This window comes from Larimichthys crocea, chromosome III (genome assembly GCF_000972845.2).
Source record: "Larimichthys crocea isolate SSNF chromosome III, L_crocea_2.0, whole genome shotgun sequence".
NCBI lineage: Eukaryota > Metazoa > Chordata > Actinopteri > Sciaenidae > Larimichthys > Larimichthys crocea.
In genome coordinates, this window is record NC_040013.1 from 37401467 (window position 1) to 37417799 (window position 16333).

Consider the following 16333-nt stretch of genomic DNA (forward strand, 5'->3'; position numbering starts at 1 on the left):
CCAGAAAACTAAATATTTAAACCTTTCTAAGATATTTAATTAGGGAGAGACGTGCCATCACATCCATGCCCCTTTAACACTGGGGGAGATGTGAACACGTCTCCTAATTCACATCATGTCTGTATCCTGAACAAACTCTAGCAAAAATAAATCTATATTTTTCTAATATTTTGGTCTCTGCTTGGATCCAATTAGTGAAATGAGTTGTGATTGGAGTCTGACAAATAAAAGAAAACCATGGGGTGCCCTGCTATTATATAAGAATATAATTTCCCACCTAGTCATACCATACATTGTCTTTTTACTTGCTGTCTAAGTATATGCTACTTGCACTTTGTGTCTCTCTTTCCTGGGCTCTTTGGGGGGTGGCTGAGTATTTAAAGGTTGGCGGGGTTATTATTACCAACACAGTCTGAGCTGGCTTTGGCCAGGAGGCACTCAGACTGAACAATGTGCTCGAGGCTAATGAGCTGTGCTTCACTCTATAAAAGAAAAAATATATGTGTCAAACCTCTGTGAACTCAAGCTCACTGAAGCCACATTAATTTACTGTAGAGTCATTCTACACTGGACATTCTTTCAGTCACAATTTCACTTTTTTCCCAGTGAAATGTTCCCAACAACAGAGTGAAAAGAGCAAAGTTTATAGCTTTACTGGACTGAGATCAGTGGTGACATAGTAATATGTAACATCACACTCAGGAGCTCCAAATCTGTGCAAAAAGCTACATGCTCCAACATGCCTTTTTACTAGCTTAAGGAACTATACCATTTTAAATGATTATTAAGAACTAATGCGCTAATATAACTTCATCATTTTAAATTGAAAGGTAATAACAAGAAAATAATAAAGAGAAAAAATTGGAGAATTAGGCTATTCTGCAGCAGATAAGCCCTCCGAGTCATTAAAAATGCAATAAACAGTGAAATTGCCAACATTTTTCAACTGCAAAAAAGTCTGATTTCCCTCCAGAATTTTGCATTATTTATTTTTTTACCAATTTATTTATTTATTTATTTTTTGGTATTGACTTTCAAATATTGGCTTCAGTATTAAAAACTAAATGAACTCACCCCGCAGTCTTATCCTTTGGTATTTTGAATTATTTGTTAGAATTGTGAACCCCATTTCTTAGTTCATTTAAATTTAATGACCACTCAGACACCAAAACTATCTAATTGACACACAAAGCAGCAAACCATATGGAGATAACACATTTAGTACGAGTTGAAACTTTGCTATGATTGATGATATAACAATTACTCTAAAGTCTAACATTTTCTGCCCTCCTCTCCCCGACACACCTGCATAGTGTGTCAGTATGGCTATAGATAGGATTAAATAATAAATGAACCATACAGACAGGAACATTTCTGGTAGTAAGAACACTGAACTACAGCGTAATGAGCTCAACCTGTGCTGTGAGGCTCAGTCACATGTGAAACAATAACCTCTTATTAACTTGCGGTATATCTTAGGTGTAAATTGAGGTGCGAGTGAGAAGTCATGCAGGCTTGTCATCTTGTTAGGTAATAAAGGAACAATAATATACAATAATAAAGGAATAATTCAACAGAGATACACTTTTGTTTTGGTCTGAGTGGCGTAGTAAAACAAGTTCTTGAATAAACAACACTATACATCCATTGGGTCTCAACTTATTACCAATAACCCTATAGACCACAAGTGTAACAAGATATCAGTTAGAGCACATACAATCACACAATCTCTGAACCTTAGAAGTGCTGCTAAGCACTAACCAGGCTAGTTTTCCACCCAGCTTCCAGTCTGTATGCTAAAGAGAATCGTCTTCTGGCTCCTGCTTCATACTTAATGCACAGACATGGGAGTAGTATCGATCTTTTTATCTTTTCATCTTTTCGTCTTGACACAAGAGATTTGTCTGATGAAATGCATAGCCGTGGATCAACATTAAATATCAACTCGATAGACAAAACACTCACCACAGGGACCATTATGTAGCTCTTTTGTAGTTTTCAATCATACAACACAATCGTCCTCAGCTGCTGGAATTTCGTTTTACAAATTCACTTTCAACTTTTAAGTCAATATGGACCAGAGGTCCCTAAAGTGGTCAAAAAAACAGAAATCTGAAGTTCCTGTGAAACAACTGAAAGCTCCTAAACAAATACCAAATGAGACAAGTCAATCTATACTGCTTAAATCAACTTAATTTTGTGATATAAATCAATATTGGAAGCATTATATTCTCCAGATATAACATTGTGATTTGATTTAAGCAGCTATAATATTCATCATTCAAACCGACTCACATTAAGAACAGAAGTCACACCTTAGTCATAGCAATAGGTGCAATATCTGGATGCTATAATGCATTCAGAAAACTCAAAGCCTGTGAAATAACATCACAGACCGAACTCATGCCAATGCAGTAGCCGAGATTCTTTCAACATCTCACTGTGGGAAAAAAACAGATATGAAAGCTTTGATTGTACTTTATCCTTGAAGTGTGAAAAAGTAAACGAAGCTCAACCGGAGAGAGGGGGGGAAAACTGTGGAAAAGAAGCTTCAGGTGTCATCCAAATTCCACAGCTCTCCTTTAGTCTTTCATGACCAAACCAAAACATACCCACTGTCTCCTGTCTTCATTGTCAACCCCTTTACTGCCTCACCCCGTGCCCCTGCTCCTCTATCCATCCATCAACCTGTGTTTTTCTAACCTGGAAACACGCTCATAAACATACTGAGATTACACAAATACTACGCATATCTGCAAACGCACACATCATCACCACCTTTAACCCTTCCTGTCTCCCACAGGTCGTGATAGCCGCCAAGATGTGAGAGACAGTGAAAGTGTAGCCCCTTGCCCAGACTGCTGAAAAGCTGGAGTTGTTTTTTAAGCCACGTTTCCTCTGTCTCAGATCAAGATTCTTTCTGCTGAAGGAAGCTTATCATCGCAAACTTTGGAAAGGTCTGTGAAAGGTTTTCTAATGTTTCAAGTCGAGGTTGCGTGCTGCCTGTCTCAAAAATGGATGACTTCTGTCGACTTAAGTACCCTGCTGAAAATGCGATTCCAAGCTGAACTTCACCACTTAGCTGCGGGGGGTATGGCATAGTGCCGTCTAAGTTTAAAAGCTCTTAGAGGTGCCTGTGTTAATAATAAACTCTATACCATGTTGCAGGTATGTGAATCAAAACCACAGCCTAATGCAACAGACACCTAATTTTGGATACTGAAGATAACTGTGAGAGTTTTAAAACTGGATGAGTAACACATCCACTGGCAAGACTGAAATATGTCTTCAGACAGAATTAAGTTTCAAACCATTTGTGAACCCTCAAAAAGATGGCGTGTGTGCATGTTTGTGTGTGCGTGGGTGTATTTGTGTGTGTGTTTTTTTTTTTGGGGGGGGGGGCTGTCTCCCTTTGAGGGCTTCTCCCATCCCTGCTGTGACTAAAAGGATTGTGGGGATTTTTGACGTAATGGCTGAGAGAGAAAACTTCGTTGGGAGCCATTGCCAAAAGGCAGATTTTTTTTTTTTTTTTTTTTACATCCTCCCCATCCCTACCCCACCTTCCTCCCTTCATCTTCGTGTCTTCTCCCTCCTGCTCCTCACCACCCTATCTCTTCATTCTGCTCTCCACACCGATGTGTCTTTTTAGAGGCTTCAGAGACTGTGTGTCTTATCGAGGCTTGCCAGGTCTACGGGCAAAGCTAAGGAGAAGCTACTGTCAACCCCACTCTCTGCTATCAGCCCCGTGGCAGTCACAATGAGGCCGACATGCATACTCAGGCAAGCACATTTACACATGGAAATAAATGCACGCACGCACACGCACACACACACACGCAGGTTTATCAACCACAAACAAAAGTCTGGTTTAGACTAGAGTCATTTTCCTACAGGGCTGCAGCAGAAAGAGAAATTGTGCTTAATGGACATAATTGTTAAAATGCTTTATGAAAACTGTCAAGAGGAACCAGACCAGTAAATAGAGACTGGGTGAAGCTTACAAGATGCTGACAGCTTATTCAAATAAGATGCTGAATATATCTAAATCCTATCCAGTCAGTGAAAGGCAATGCATATGAAGTACATTACTGCCAAGGTGTTTTTAAGAAATAAACAATGATAACATTCAGGATGTTTTCTTTTATTCTCGCTTTAAATTTTATTTTTTTTCCACTGTTAAAGAAACAATAACAATATCTCTGTCTGTCACCAACTGTTCCAGAACCACAAATTAGGCATATATTTCCCATGCCTCCTTTCTTGATCACCCATCCAGTTCATCACTCTTAGACACGAGTACTTATTGACATATTGACACTGTGTTTATTATTGTAAAGTGGCTAACCTAGAGTATGCGATGAGTCACATCATCAGACAAAAAAAATGCAAAAATAACATTCCAGCAACAGGAGAGACAGACCCAGACAGGCAACATGAAAAGACATGTAAGCTGTTTAGTTCTTTGTCCATTGTTTCTCTCAGACTCTGCAGGTGTGACTAGCAGGTGAGAAATCTGAACCATGTCTATTACTCACTTGGTGATCAAGGAGTAATACGCACAAGCAAACAAGTTGAAATAACAAGTTGAAATAAAGTTGAAATATTATTATGTGCTTGGAGGTGAAACTGTTTTAGTGCCCTCCTGTTAAACCGAAAATAAGTTTGTTTAAATTTGTAAGTCTGTGGGGGGGGTGTGTGAGTTGGAAGGAGGAAAAGGTGGGTGTGTCGTAGCATGACGGAGAAACGCATTTCTGCTACACCCAAAAGAGCTTTAGATAACAGAAGGCATCTAAAATGTACAACCGAGCCAGAAAGATCAGCCAGGCTCATCAATCTATATCCTACTGACATAAAGGTTTCCTGGCTGAGAGAGTTTGTCGCTAACATCTCCTAATAAAAAGAGACTTTCATTTAACTTAACGTTTATAAGTTATGTGAAATCATTAAGGCTTTAAGTAATGTTAGATATGTTACACTTCCCGTTTGGGAAATTCCTCCTCTCATTTGACCTATCCGAATTAATTAGAGGCAGCAGGCACTTTGCAGTGCAGCACCCAGTAACCAACTTCATCTGCTCGGTCAAGGACAACAGCAGGAGTATTCCCAATATGTAACATTTGGGGGTGGAAAGGAAACAGCACGCCCAGAGAAAAACTATGCAAATCCAGGGAAAGAAAAAGATCAGTTCTAAAAAAAATAGTAAGTTTTGCGAGACTTTTTACACTTTTTATCCCCTTATTTATCTTCCATTTTGCTTTTCATCCATCCTGCATGATCAACAAGTTTGCGAGTGTACTCTAGATGCTTATTTTACACCATATAGATCATGTCAAACTGGCAATATGAAATAGTAGAGGCTTTTTATCTTTGAGATTACTTTGCAGGCCCCAAAAAAAAAAAAAAAAGGAAAAAATAGCCAGCGTACCCAAAATGAGAAAAATATTGCCTTGGTAAATTCAAGCGGGTGACATTTAGATTTGTTAACCTTTATTTTTGTAGATTTTCTCACACGGCCGGGGGCAGAGTTAAATCCCAGCTGTTTTCAATGCGTAGAGTCCAGCTGCCTTGATGTACATAACAGGATGGGATGGAAATCACCTGCAGGATGCACTCATATTAGTCAGAGGAGATGTTTGTGTGAGAAGGTGTGTGAGAGCACCAATATCATAAACTCTCTATAACATGATATGAGTTCAAGAAAAATTATTAGTATTTCTGTGCTGCTGCTTTCTTACTCACACACACTTGTACATATTTGTATGATGGGGCCGAACCCTCTGAAACATCGAGGCAGAAGACGCCTACATAAACAAGTGGGTTCTGACACTTGTACTAGGACTTAGAACAATGAGGATTATTTCTCTACACCCACCACCGCTGGCATGTTCTGGCCTATCTGACAAGCTGTCATCTTCAGCATTGTTCCCTCTGTACTATTGCATAGTGACAAATGGTACGAACAAAACTGTTTGTGTAGGAGAATAGCACAGATTTAAGACAAAATGCCATCCTGCAGTACATAATCTCTGCCATTGGCAATTTGAACAGCCAAGGTAGAGCCATTTGTATTGAATCTACCTACAGCCGTACTACTATCTCAAATACAGAGCCGCATACCTCATCGGCACTGTCAGGTTTCTTAAATGGTAGCCCTTCACCATTTACATCAAGTGTACAATGCAAATGCAGTGCCAACAGATACCGCCCATCACAGAACAATAAATTCTTTATTTGGTTCTCAACAGCACATTATTCAAACTGAAAATGAATTCAATCTTCAAGCTGCTGAACCACCACCAAGCCACAGCTGGGAACAACTTGGAAGGTTTTTAAAGTTGGTTTAAAATGTGCGGATATATTCAGACCACTGAGGGGGATTATGGGGCTACAATTGTGTGTGTTTGTTGCACATCTGTTTCTACATGCAACTTGTACTACAGGAGAGTTCATGTAAGTGTGTGTGTGTGTGTGTGTGTGCGCACGAGTCTGGCATCATTAGAGGAAGGTCAGCGTGACAGTAGCAGGACTACTTCATAAATAATGTAAAACGATACAGGAATTAGACTTTGTAATTATACCTCTCCATGGCACGATGGGTGCAGTTTTCATGTATGTACGAGTGTGTGCATTATGTGCGTGCAGTATGTGTGTGTGTTTGTATGTGCTCTAATTAGCTCCAAGAGAATAACAGTGTTGCATTAGTTAAAGCTGGGGATGAAGAAGGCAGCGTGAGGCTCAAAATGCCTCAGTTCATTTGAATTTGAGTGGTTTTGTGCACGTTTACGTGTGTGTCTGTGTGTGTGTGTGTGTGAATAACGAAACCCACCAAAAAGTTACATGTGGGTTAAAGAGAGAAAAGGGCAAGAAAACATTAAGAAACATGCACGCTCACAGGCTTATATTGTATTTCCATGAATGAGCACGTGTGAATGGCTGATGTTTATGAATTGTCCATGGCAATAAGTGTACATGAGTTTTGTACTTGTTGCACAACAATCTTGCAGCTGTGACTTAGCCTCAAACAACAACGTGGTATTTGGCTGCTACTCTAATGACATTTAGCACTGACCGATAGGGACTGCATGTCACTCCAATCAGAAGAAACACTCCCCTGTATGGCAAGCTGTTAGACAAACCTCGACTCCGCCCTGCAAATTTGGGGATGAATTATTGAAAAGGGCAAAGCTGAGCACCTTGATGAGGTTGGCACATTTGGCTGGCTGAATGGTCAAACTGACACAGCTTGAGAAAAGAGGAAAAGGGCCACTGCTATCTCAGCAGCTCAGAGTGTAGCTGGTTCAGTGGCTTTGTCTGGAAGCTGGGCCTTATCACGCAACCTAGTGGACCTTCACCCAGCTCACCCCAAAGATGACACATAGTGTAGGTTAACACCAAAATTTCAGTCCGGGTTGGACAATTGGACAATGGCCAAGTCCATTGTCAGTTGGTTTCTTGAGATTTTTTTTTTTTTTACAAATGTAATGGTCTGCTTCAGAAGAATGAGTGAGAACTGCTCAGTGGCAGACTTTTTCAGCAGTACGGTATGCACACACTGAGCTCAATGAATCAAGGTCTTTTTGTGGAAAGACTAACCAAGATGGTTTTAGTGAGTTTTATTTTGTTTCTGTGGTTTACATATGTTGAGTTAACAAGGCAAATTTGAAATCAGGGGGTTATATTTTTTTGTTTTGTGAGTTGATATTGTTCATTTATTGGAATGTTTTTTGTTTTGTGAGTTGATATTGTTCATTTATTGGAATGAATACCCACACACAGATGCACAAATACAACATCAATAGCTGGATGTTCGGCTGATGGTTGGTAGTTTTTGTTTTTTCCATATACTGAGCACAAAATGTAAGCCTACATTGCTCTGAACAACATACGATGTAACATATGTCCTCTTTAAGTACCAAATTAGCTGACTGAAAGTTAGCTGAATAAGAAAGCTCAGCTGCTCGCTAGAGCTTAAATCTTAACCTGTCAACACATCAACAACTGCAATGTGTCAGAAATACTGAACTTTTTTTCATATTCATCTTTCAACATAGTCTGTGACTATACTAAACTTACAATATGACTAATTCTTAAGGACAAAAACATATTTGGAAAGGTTTTTAAATCCTCAGTAAATCTGCAAATATCTCTTCTGATGGAGATTCTTTGACTTTTTGTTGTATTTTGTTTGTTTTTTTCCTGAAAATTAATCCATTCAGACACACTTTCGCTTGAGTATTTTTACAGATTGTTTGATAGGATTAATGTTATTCCTCATAAATTATACAAAAAGAGAACACAAAGCTGTGGTGTGAAATGATGGGACTCATAAACAGCTCAGTGTCACCGCTTTTGATATTCTGAAAAATTGCCGCAAAGGGTGGCCCAGAAAAAGCAATATCTAACTACCTCAAGGAAATATCAGCTGTGCTGCTTGTATTGGGGAAAGCACAGCCAAATCAATTGTGCATTAGGATATGGAATAAATACATTTTCTTTGCTTTGGTTAGCAGACACAAGAAAACAATACAACACTATATCAAGTTTCTATTTTTAGTTCTCATAGATATTTTTCATACACAGTCACACTAGAAGTGCCATTGGGACATTTACGTAAATGACTAAACCCAGCTGACAGAAATCTAATTTACATTTTGCTTTTTGCTACATTCGAGAAGCTTTTATATAATTCACTTGACAGCTGAATGAAAACATAGCTACAGAGAAACTTGGATAACTAAACTGTTCAATGCTGTAGCTCCTGAGTGTATGCGTAAAGCTCTTTTATGCGCGAGCGTGCGAGATAAAGAGTGCATTAGCCATCCGTGAGTGTTGATTGAAGGTGGTGATGACAGAACAGTGGCACTGGATTCTTTTCTGTGCTCCCCAGGCCCCTGACCCACCTAATTGGTTTTCAGTGTTTAAAAGACCAAACCATCAAAGATGCGACTGTCAGTTTGACTGCTTTCACTTTCAGCTCTCTCTATTATTTATAACTGGCAAGCAAACTTTCTGAAACTCACTCTCAAATATAGAGGCGAGAATCAAGACATGTCAGCCATACATGCAGAAGATTCTGTAGAGAACTTTTAGGTGATCATGTATGCACATTTGTGCTTCCACTGCAAACACACACACGAATGCAGGCATGTGCACACATACCGCAGCAGTTTTAGTGCATTCAAGGCAGGTCAGCCAGCACACCCTGACAAAGCAAAGAGAATATATGACCAAAGGGGGCTGCATCAGGGCGTGTGTGTGTGTGAATGTTTGTGGATGTGTGTGAAAGGAAAAGGGAGATGGACAGTGTGTGTTTGCATGCATTTCAGAAAGAGACAGACAGATTTTTATGTGTGCATGAGAGTGTGTGTGCGCATGCGTGCGTGTGTGTGTGTGCGTATGTGTGTGTGTTCAAAGCCTTCATATCTTGCCTCTGCACAGACTGCAGAACTGTTCTGACAGTGCAGAAGTACAAACACTGATACAAGTTCTGTGGGAGTTTTTTTTTTTTGCTCCAAACAATACAGAAAAGGCTCATGCAAGTGATCAAAGTTGTAGAATAACCCAAGGAAACATCTCTGCATAATCCCAGCCATTAGAAATAGTCTCATAAATTCTTGTTAAACTTTGGTGTGCACGAAAATAAACGTCAAACACATAATGGACTTGGAGGCTTAAATGTTAAATTTAAATCATGCAAGCGTTTGACACGCAGCCTAAAACAAACAAACAAAAAACTAAACAAAAAAAAAAAAACACGTCACTGAGCTCACAGTTGCCTCAGAATGACTTTTTCCAGCTCCACAAATAGGCCAAACTTCAAGAACTGCTCACATAGCTAAACAAACAGCCTCCTGTTCAGCCTCTTTCACATCAAGATGTCAGCTAACGTCTGAAAAAACCCCACAACAAGCAGGGAGCCTTTCCTCCCTTTCATGCAGCTGCAGCCATATCTCATCCTAGTTTTGTTTTGACCAAACATTTCTTCATCGCCACCCAACTAATCTCTGCCTAAAGCACCTGGCCTACCTTGCCATCAAGGTTACACCAGATAGCATATAGGGGATCTAGTCTGGCTTTGATACGGGAGGCCTTGATGCAGCGAAGCTATCTGCTCCAATCTGAACTCGTTTTTTCTTATTTGATGAGACTCCATTTCTACCAGACTGGAACTACTGGAGCCAGGAGAGAACCAGGCTCCAACTATTTCCACCCACACATGTTCAGCTGCAAGAACACACACACACACACACTCTCTTTCATCCCAGGTTATGTTTCTTCTTTAGGGATGCCAATCAAACATTCATAACAACTTGATTTTGGACGTTCAACAGCATCTTTCTCTACCTGCTTCTCAGCTTTCTTTCTTCTTTACAATATTCTGAAAGAAAAGGAATCACAATATCAGTCCTGTCAATATCGCAGAGAAGCCTCTCTTTTGATTCTCCCTCTCTTTACTACTGCGATAGTGCTTCTAGCGATAAAGCCTGCCTCTATTATTAGCAGTGTAATAGAGGGCTGTGGTTGTGAGGATCTGACAAGGAGATGATAACAAAAGTGCTTACTCCTCCGTTCTTCCCGCGCTCCTCCTATATCATTTAGAAAACAGACGCAGTGCAGCGGCAGATCATGGCCGGCTAATGGCCTTTGGAATATTACTGCTGCCACAGTAAGCAACACTTACCATTACTCAATTTGTACAGACATTAAAAAGAACGTCATTAAACTTAAGGATTTATCTGTTATTCTGTTACTCTGCCATGCTCCAATAAATACTTGTGATCATGCACAACAACCAGACGCCAAATTAAGAAGAGAAATTAAGAAAGAGTCAGACTTGTCAGAGCTGTGGAGGCCCAAAGTTGCTCTCAGGATTGAGTTTCCTATTATGGACTCACAGCTGCTTTGTTTGAGGTTTTCTACCAAGTGAGTATTTGGCAACCAAAACATGCATTTGTATTCCCTTGAAATGCCCCTAGGTGCTTTAGGGGAGATGATAAATGTGTCTGGCATTTATCATTCACCCTAAATTATTATCTTTGGAGAATCTCCAGACCTGACACCTGGTGACATCATGAAGTTGAGCCTAAGTTCACTCAGTTCAGGCTGTGCGGGAGTGTGTTCCTCATGTTTCCAAATATAGACTGAACTTTGTTTGACCAAAGACCTGAGTGAAGATTCCACTTCCTTACAACTTGCTTCAATAAACATGAGCACAGTCAGGTGTACAGTTTGCTAACAAGCCAAAATTTAGGCAGTGTATATGAAGGTAAAACAAAAGTTTTGCATGTAAAATGTGTGTAATAACTCATTCATTACACAGCAAAACACAGCAAAATTACACTACAAAGTTCAACCAGAAATTCTTTGTAATAGAAATGTGATAGATGGCAGTTTGCGTAACAATCTTAAGAGGTGAGTGGATTAGCCGATCAACAGGAAATTAATCTGGAACTGTTTTGATAACCGATTAATCATTTCAGTCATTTTTCAAGCAACATGCTCCAACTTATCTTATGTGACTATTTGCCATTTTTCCTCCTCACACAGGCCAGTTATTCGACTATCTTTAAGATTTTAGACCACAAAACAAGCTAATTGAAGACATCACCATGACCTCTGATAAATTATGATTTTAATATTTCACAGGCTATTAACTATTAATGAATCAAATGAAAAATAAATTAAGCTGCAGTTCTAATAATCTTACCATTTGCTTTGTTTTTCTCATTCAAAAATATTTGTTTTTTAACAATGTTGTTCTTACATTCCCAGAATGTTACTATTGTACTATTAAGGACAAGTTTTATGAATCAATAATTTCCCTTTTATGACCAATATGCACTGAATAACTTCCAGTAACACACATACACAAGCATGGGAATACACCCACACACAAGTAGTATGGCAGAGTAGAAGCACAATGAATAGTGGCCAATTAACATCTCAGCAGATACCAAAACATACCAAGGGCCATATCCCAGTTTGTGAAAATGTGTGTGAAACCCTCCTGCTGAGAATGTGTGTGAGTTTTTCTCTATCTATCTCTATTGTTAAGACAAGAAGTAAGTCAAAACAAGATAGCACATGCTCATCCCTATAGGCTAATGTGACAGTACGATTATTATACTGCAAGTGTGCCTCTGCTATGAGATGAGAGTCTGTAACAGCCTAGACATGCGTGTGTGTGTGTGTGTGTGTGTGTGTGTGTGTGTGTGTGTGTGTGTGTGTGTGTGTGTGTGTGTGTGTGTGTGCGTGTGCGTGTGGGATCTGACAGCAGCAGAAAAAACGACTAAAGCCCAAGTAGATTTCCAGGGGGTGTATGTATTTGGAGCACTGTGGGCAACTCTGAAAAGCCTTCAGAATAAAAAAAAGAACAGTTTTCCAGGATGCCACCTGATGTGTGTGTGTGTTCCTGTGTTTCCATTGTGTGTTTGTCTACTTCAATCTACATGAATCTGGCTCCACTTCTAAACTTTTACATCTAAATGCATACCTTTCTGTATGCGAGGGTGTGTGTGTGTGTAGGTCTGCATTGTGTCTAGCATTCTAAAGTGCGCGTGTTCTCCCAAGCCTAGGAAAGTGACATATCGGAGCTGCTTCCTCTATCTATAATTCATAGTGCAGGCTCTAAACAAAGAACAGAGTGTTCGGGTCCCATCAGACATGCTACAGGGGAACCGATGCGGTTGCTAAACCTGCAAACAAAATATGGCTGGATTGCTAGGACCTGGAGCTAATAAGAGGTATTACAGACTGCGATAGTATAAAAGAGCACAGAGTGACAGGCAGGCTGACAGCCACGCGTGGAATAAGGGATAGTATTTCCTCTGTGTCTCTTTTTCTCTCCACCTTGATGGATTTTCTCTGACCCACATTATCAGAAAACAGACAGACAGACATGCAAACAGGTTTGAATATGACTCAGGGTGCTGTCTGCACTGAAACAAAGGCTCTTTTCAAAACCGCCCTACTTTTTTCATTGTAACAGACACCTGTAATCACCACGCACTCACAAGGACAATCATGCAATATTTAGAAACTCGAGCTCCAATCATTCTCTGAGGACAAAATGAAAGATTTATACTTCTTGTCTGTTGAGGTTTGTCCTGTCTGCTACATGGGCTGAAGCTTGCGGAATTAGTCATACCCGCGGCCGCCGCTTATAGCTAAAGAAAAGTATTTTTGTACCTTTTCTTTCAAATATAAAGGTGGTAATCAAAGCCATCCAGTCTTCGAGAGCTCTAATGCTGGATAAAATACAAAGCAGATTCAAGAATATGAGCACAGGTGTGTTCAACTGTATTGCAGAACATGAAGCAATTTGCATATATCAATAGCTCTGTTTGTGTAAGTGGATTGTAACATAACTACAAAAAAAAAACTGAGACCTTCCATGACTTTCTCATTCACAGCATGTGGACTGATTTCTACGTGAAGGACTTTTAAAAAAAAATAAAAAATTTCCGGGGATGGATATGATGTTCATGCACTCCTCCTGAGTGCTTTCTCTGTCTCTCCCCGCTTCCCTACAGCCAACACAGTGCTTTTCAGCAATACTTTTTCAAGTAAAAGTACCGAACATTTGCCTCTTGTGACTTCTCAAAAATGAGGATTTGCTTCTTTTTCTTTTAGATTGTTTATCAGATGAAACAACTGGAAGTCAAGGGAAGTTCTGACGGCATTCCATTTACTGACGTCTTATGAACTAAATACTGAGTCTGATTCATTCACAAAAATAATGTAATCATCACTACCTAACTTCCACATTCCCTTAAGCATACCGCCGCTCCTCTTAATGTGTCAGTTTCTTCTGCTGTTGCGTCTATTTATTCAGTGCACTGAGGTGTTGTGATGGTTCCACAGGGCCTACATGTCATCTGCTCCTGTGAGCCTCCGATTTAATGCCTCCATTATTGGCGGGACATGTATGTGCTGTAATTAAAATGCTACATATTGTTAATGGCAGGTGACATACGCGGTGCTCTAAACACACAAACTGTCATGGGCTTTAGCTATCAATGTGACGCTTGCTCCAATTATCACAAAGACAAATGAGCCAGGCAGATTGGGAGGGGAGGGGGGGGTTCATTAAGATGAAGAAGGAAAAAAGTGTGGAGAGAGGCGGTAAAAAGAGGTAATATGGAAAAAAGAAAGATGGGCATTTGCAAGGGATGGCGAGATAACGGCACAAAGAAATGGTGTGAATCTGGCAGTGATGGAGTGGGAAAAGTGGCTTTTCGTAACTGATGGAAGGATCATTTCTTATCTATTCATAATGTCACTGTGAGTCATCCTTTAGAGCTGCTAAATATAGCCCCCTCACCAACTGCACACGCAGGATGTTTCTCCTCTCATTCATTCTCTTCAACTCAAACAATGAGCAACAGAGGATGTGCAACAGAAGGTAACGGTGAAAAGTAGGAGGGTGAAGTAAAAATAACATGTAAATGTGCTCGATAGAAAGAGAATTAAGTTTAGCATCAAAACATCATCATGGCTATACACATAATAGATGGATTAATGCTTAGATGTACTAAAAAGTAAAAAGTAAATCATGATTTGTACACTTCAGATTGCAATATGGTCTCACAGACCATCCTCTCCTGCACTGCCATGATTTATTGCAATAATAATGTTCAAGCTTGCTCCTCAATATCTGCTGCCAATGTTACTGCCACAAAGTTTTCTGTTTAAAAAATGTAAACATATGGCACAAAAATAAATACTTACAATGTTGTCAGTGCCTACGGCAACAAGTGGCAAAGGTCCACTGCGAGATCCAAACAGGGGTTCATGATGTTACACGGTATGCATCCTAAAACCAGTGGACTGCGATGCCTCACTGCAGTGATATTTTGATAAACAATAACAAGGCAGAGGAAAAGCAGAGATCGAGTATAACGAGCGACACAGTTCAATAGAGACACGGATCATCATAGAAATAAAAACAGACACAGGAATAGCAAGATGGATGAAGCAGAGGAGAATATACAGATTTGAGGCTTAAAAGCAACATGTACAGTACGTTCTATTTGAATGGCACCTGACTAAGAAAAAGTAATGTCTAGAAATAGCCTGGTGCTTTCACATTGTTTGTTCACACCTCCCACACATCTTAGATGGAGGGTGCAAACACTGAAAGGAGACAAATCACATTAAGCACCTAAAAACTGCCGAACCCTGAATTGGAATGACTAGAGCTGGCAGTTTATCCGTGGGCAGAGGGATCTCTGCCTCTGCGGACTATTTATCCAAGGCTTACTGTTTACAAGACTTTCAGCTCAACCCTCAAGCCTTTCAACTCTTGAATTTAGGCCATGCCCACACCAATGAGGATACATCTGAAAAATCCAACTCAACTTTTAAAGTTTCTTGCATACCAGCTCTTATATTCTAGGCATTTTTACGAAAGCTCGACGTTCACATACTGTATGTTCACACATAAAATGTTCTGCCTTCTCGGTTTCATAATAGTAGCAACAAATTGGTGCATTACAGCAGCTACTGGGGTGTGTGTAAAGTCATAATCTGTAAGATTTAATGAACTCATACCACGTTTCAGTAAGTTTACATTCAGTATTTGGTAGTGGCTGAATCTGTCATTGCCACACATGGTTCAGGTTGCCTTCATATAAAAGTGATGCATGTATGCAATCTCACGTGTATTTGATGTTTGTTTTGTTTATTGATATCAGCCATAACATTTACTGTTCCCTCTTCCACATTCCTATACAAACCAGACATTTTCTTCTTCTGCTGCTTCTACTTCATGTTAAACAAATATTAAAAGGTTGAAAAACATATTCAGTGAGCTGTTTACCCTGTTCGCACTAGAGAGAGAATTCAACTAAATTAATATTCATATCTATAAATTGTTGCTGTGTGTTTGATATTAACAGTTCATCAATCCAAGAACCCTATTTTTCCCTATTTTCTAATATTGTCAAATATTTCCTTTAAATTCATCCCTGGGTCTTTTTTAAACCCAAAATAAAATCTTCATGTTTAAGAGCCTCTAAATCAGGACGCTTGATGCTGCAGAGCCAGGGAGAATGGAGACACTCAACAGCTACAGCGCCAAGATAAACAAGCCAAGGAACACGAGCCGTGTGTGAGCCATAACAAGATGATTATGGTGGTGGCAGCTAGTTACCATTGCCTGATACGGAGAAAAGGCGAATGTGCCATGTCATGTACCAGCCACGGCTGCCAAGCTCATAAACTCTGTCTGCTTTCCAACAGGGCTGGGAAATGATGTTCTAACTGAGGAGCAGCCACCATGGGAAAACTGTAATGACTAGGTATTGAATGCAGAAATGCATGATGTGAACTC

The 16333-nt window shown here is 39.8% G+C and overlaps 1 protein-coding gene across 3 annotated transcripts in view; it reads right to left on the reverse strand.

Moving 5' to 3' along the window:
- Positions 1 to 16333, reverse strand: part of commd10 (COMM domain containing 10) — a 57510-nt gene that overhangs the window by 20273 nt on the left and 20904 nt on the right. The window contains exon 6 of one of the 3 annotated variants that reach the window (XM_019269816.2): positions 3371 to 5598. The exons of 1 other annotated variant lie outside the window; for it this stretch is intronic. In XM_019269816.2, coding sequence (XP_019125361.1) covers positions 5506 to 5598 — 93 coding nt within the window. In that variant the 3' untranslated portion in view covers positions 3371 to 5505. Of the gene's footprint in view, positions 1 to 3370; positions 5599 to 10336; positions 10379 to 16333 lie in introns of those variants that run through there. One more of the 3 variants, XM_027277846.1, reaches the window with a different exon arrangement.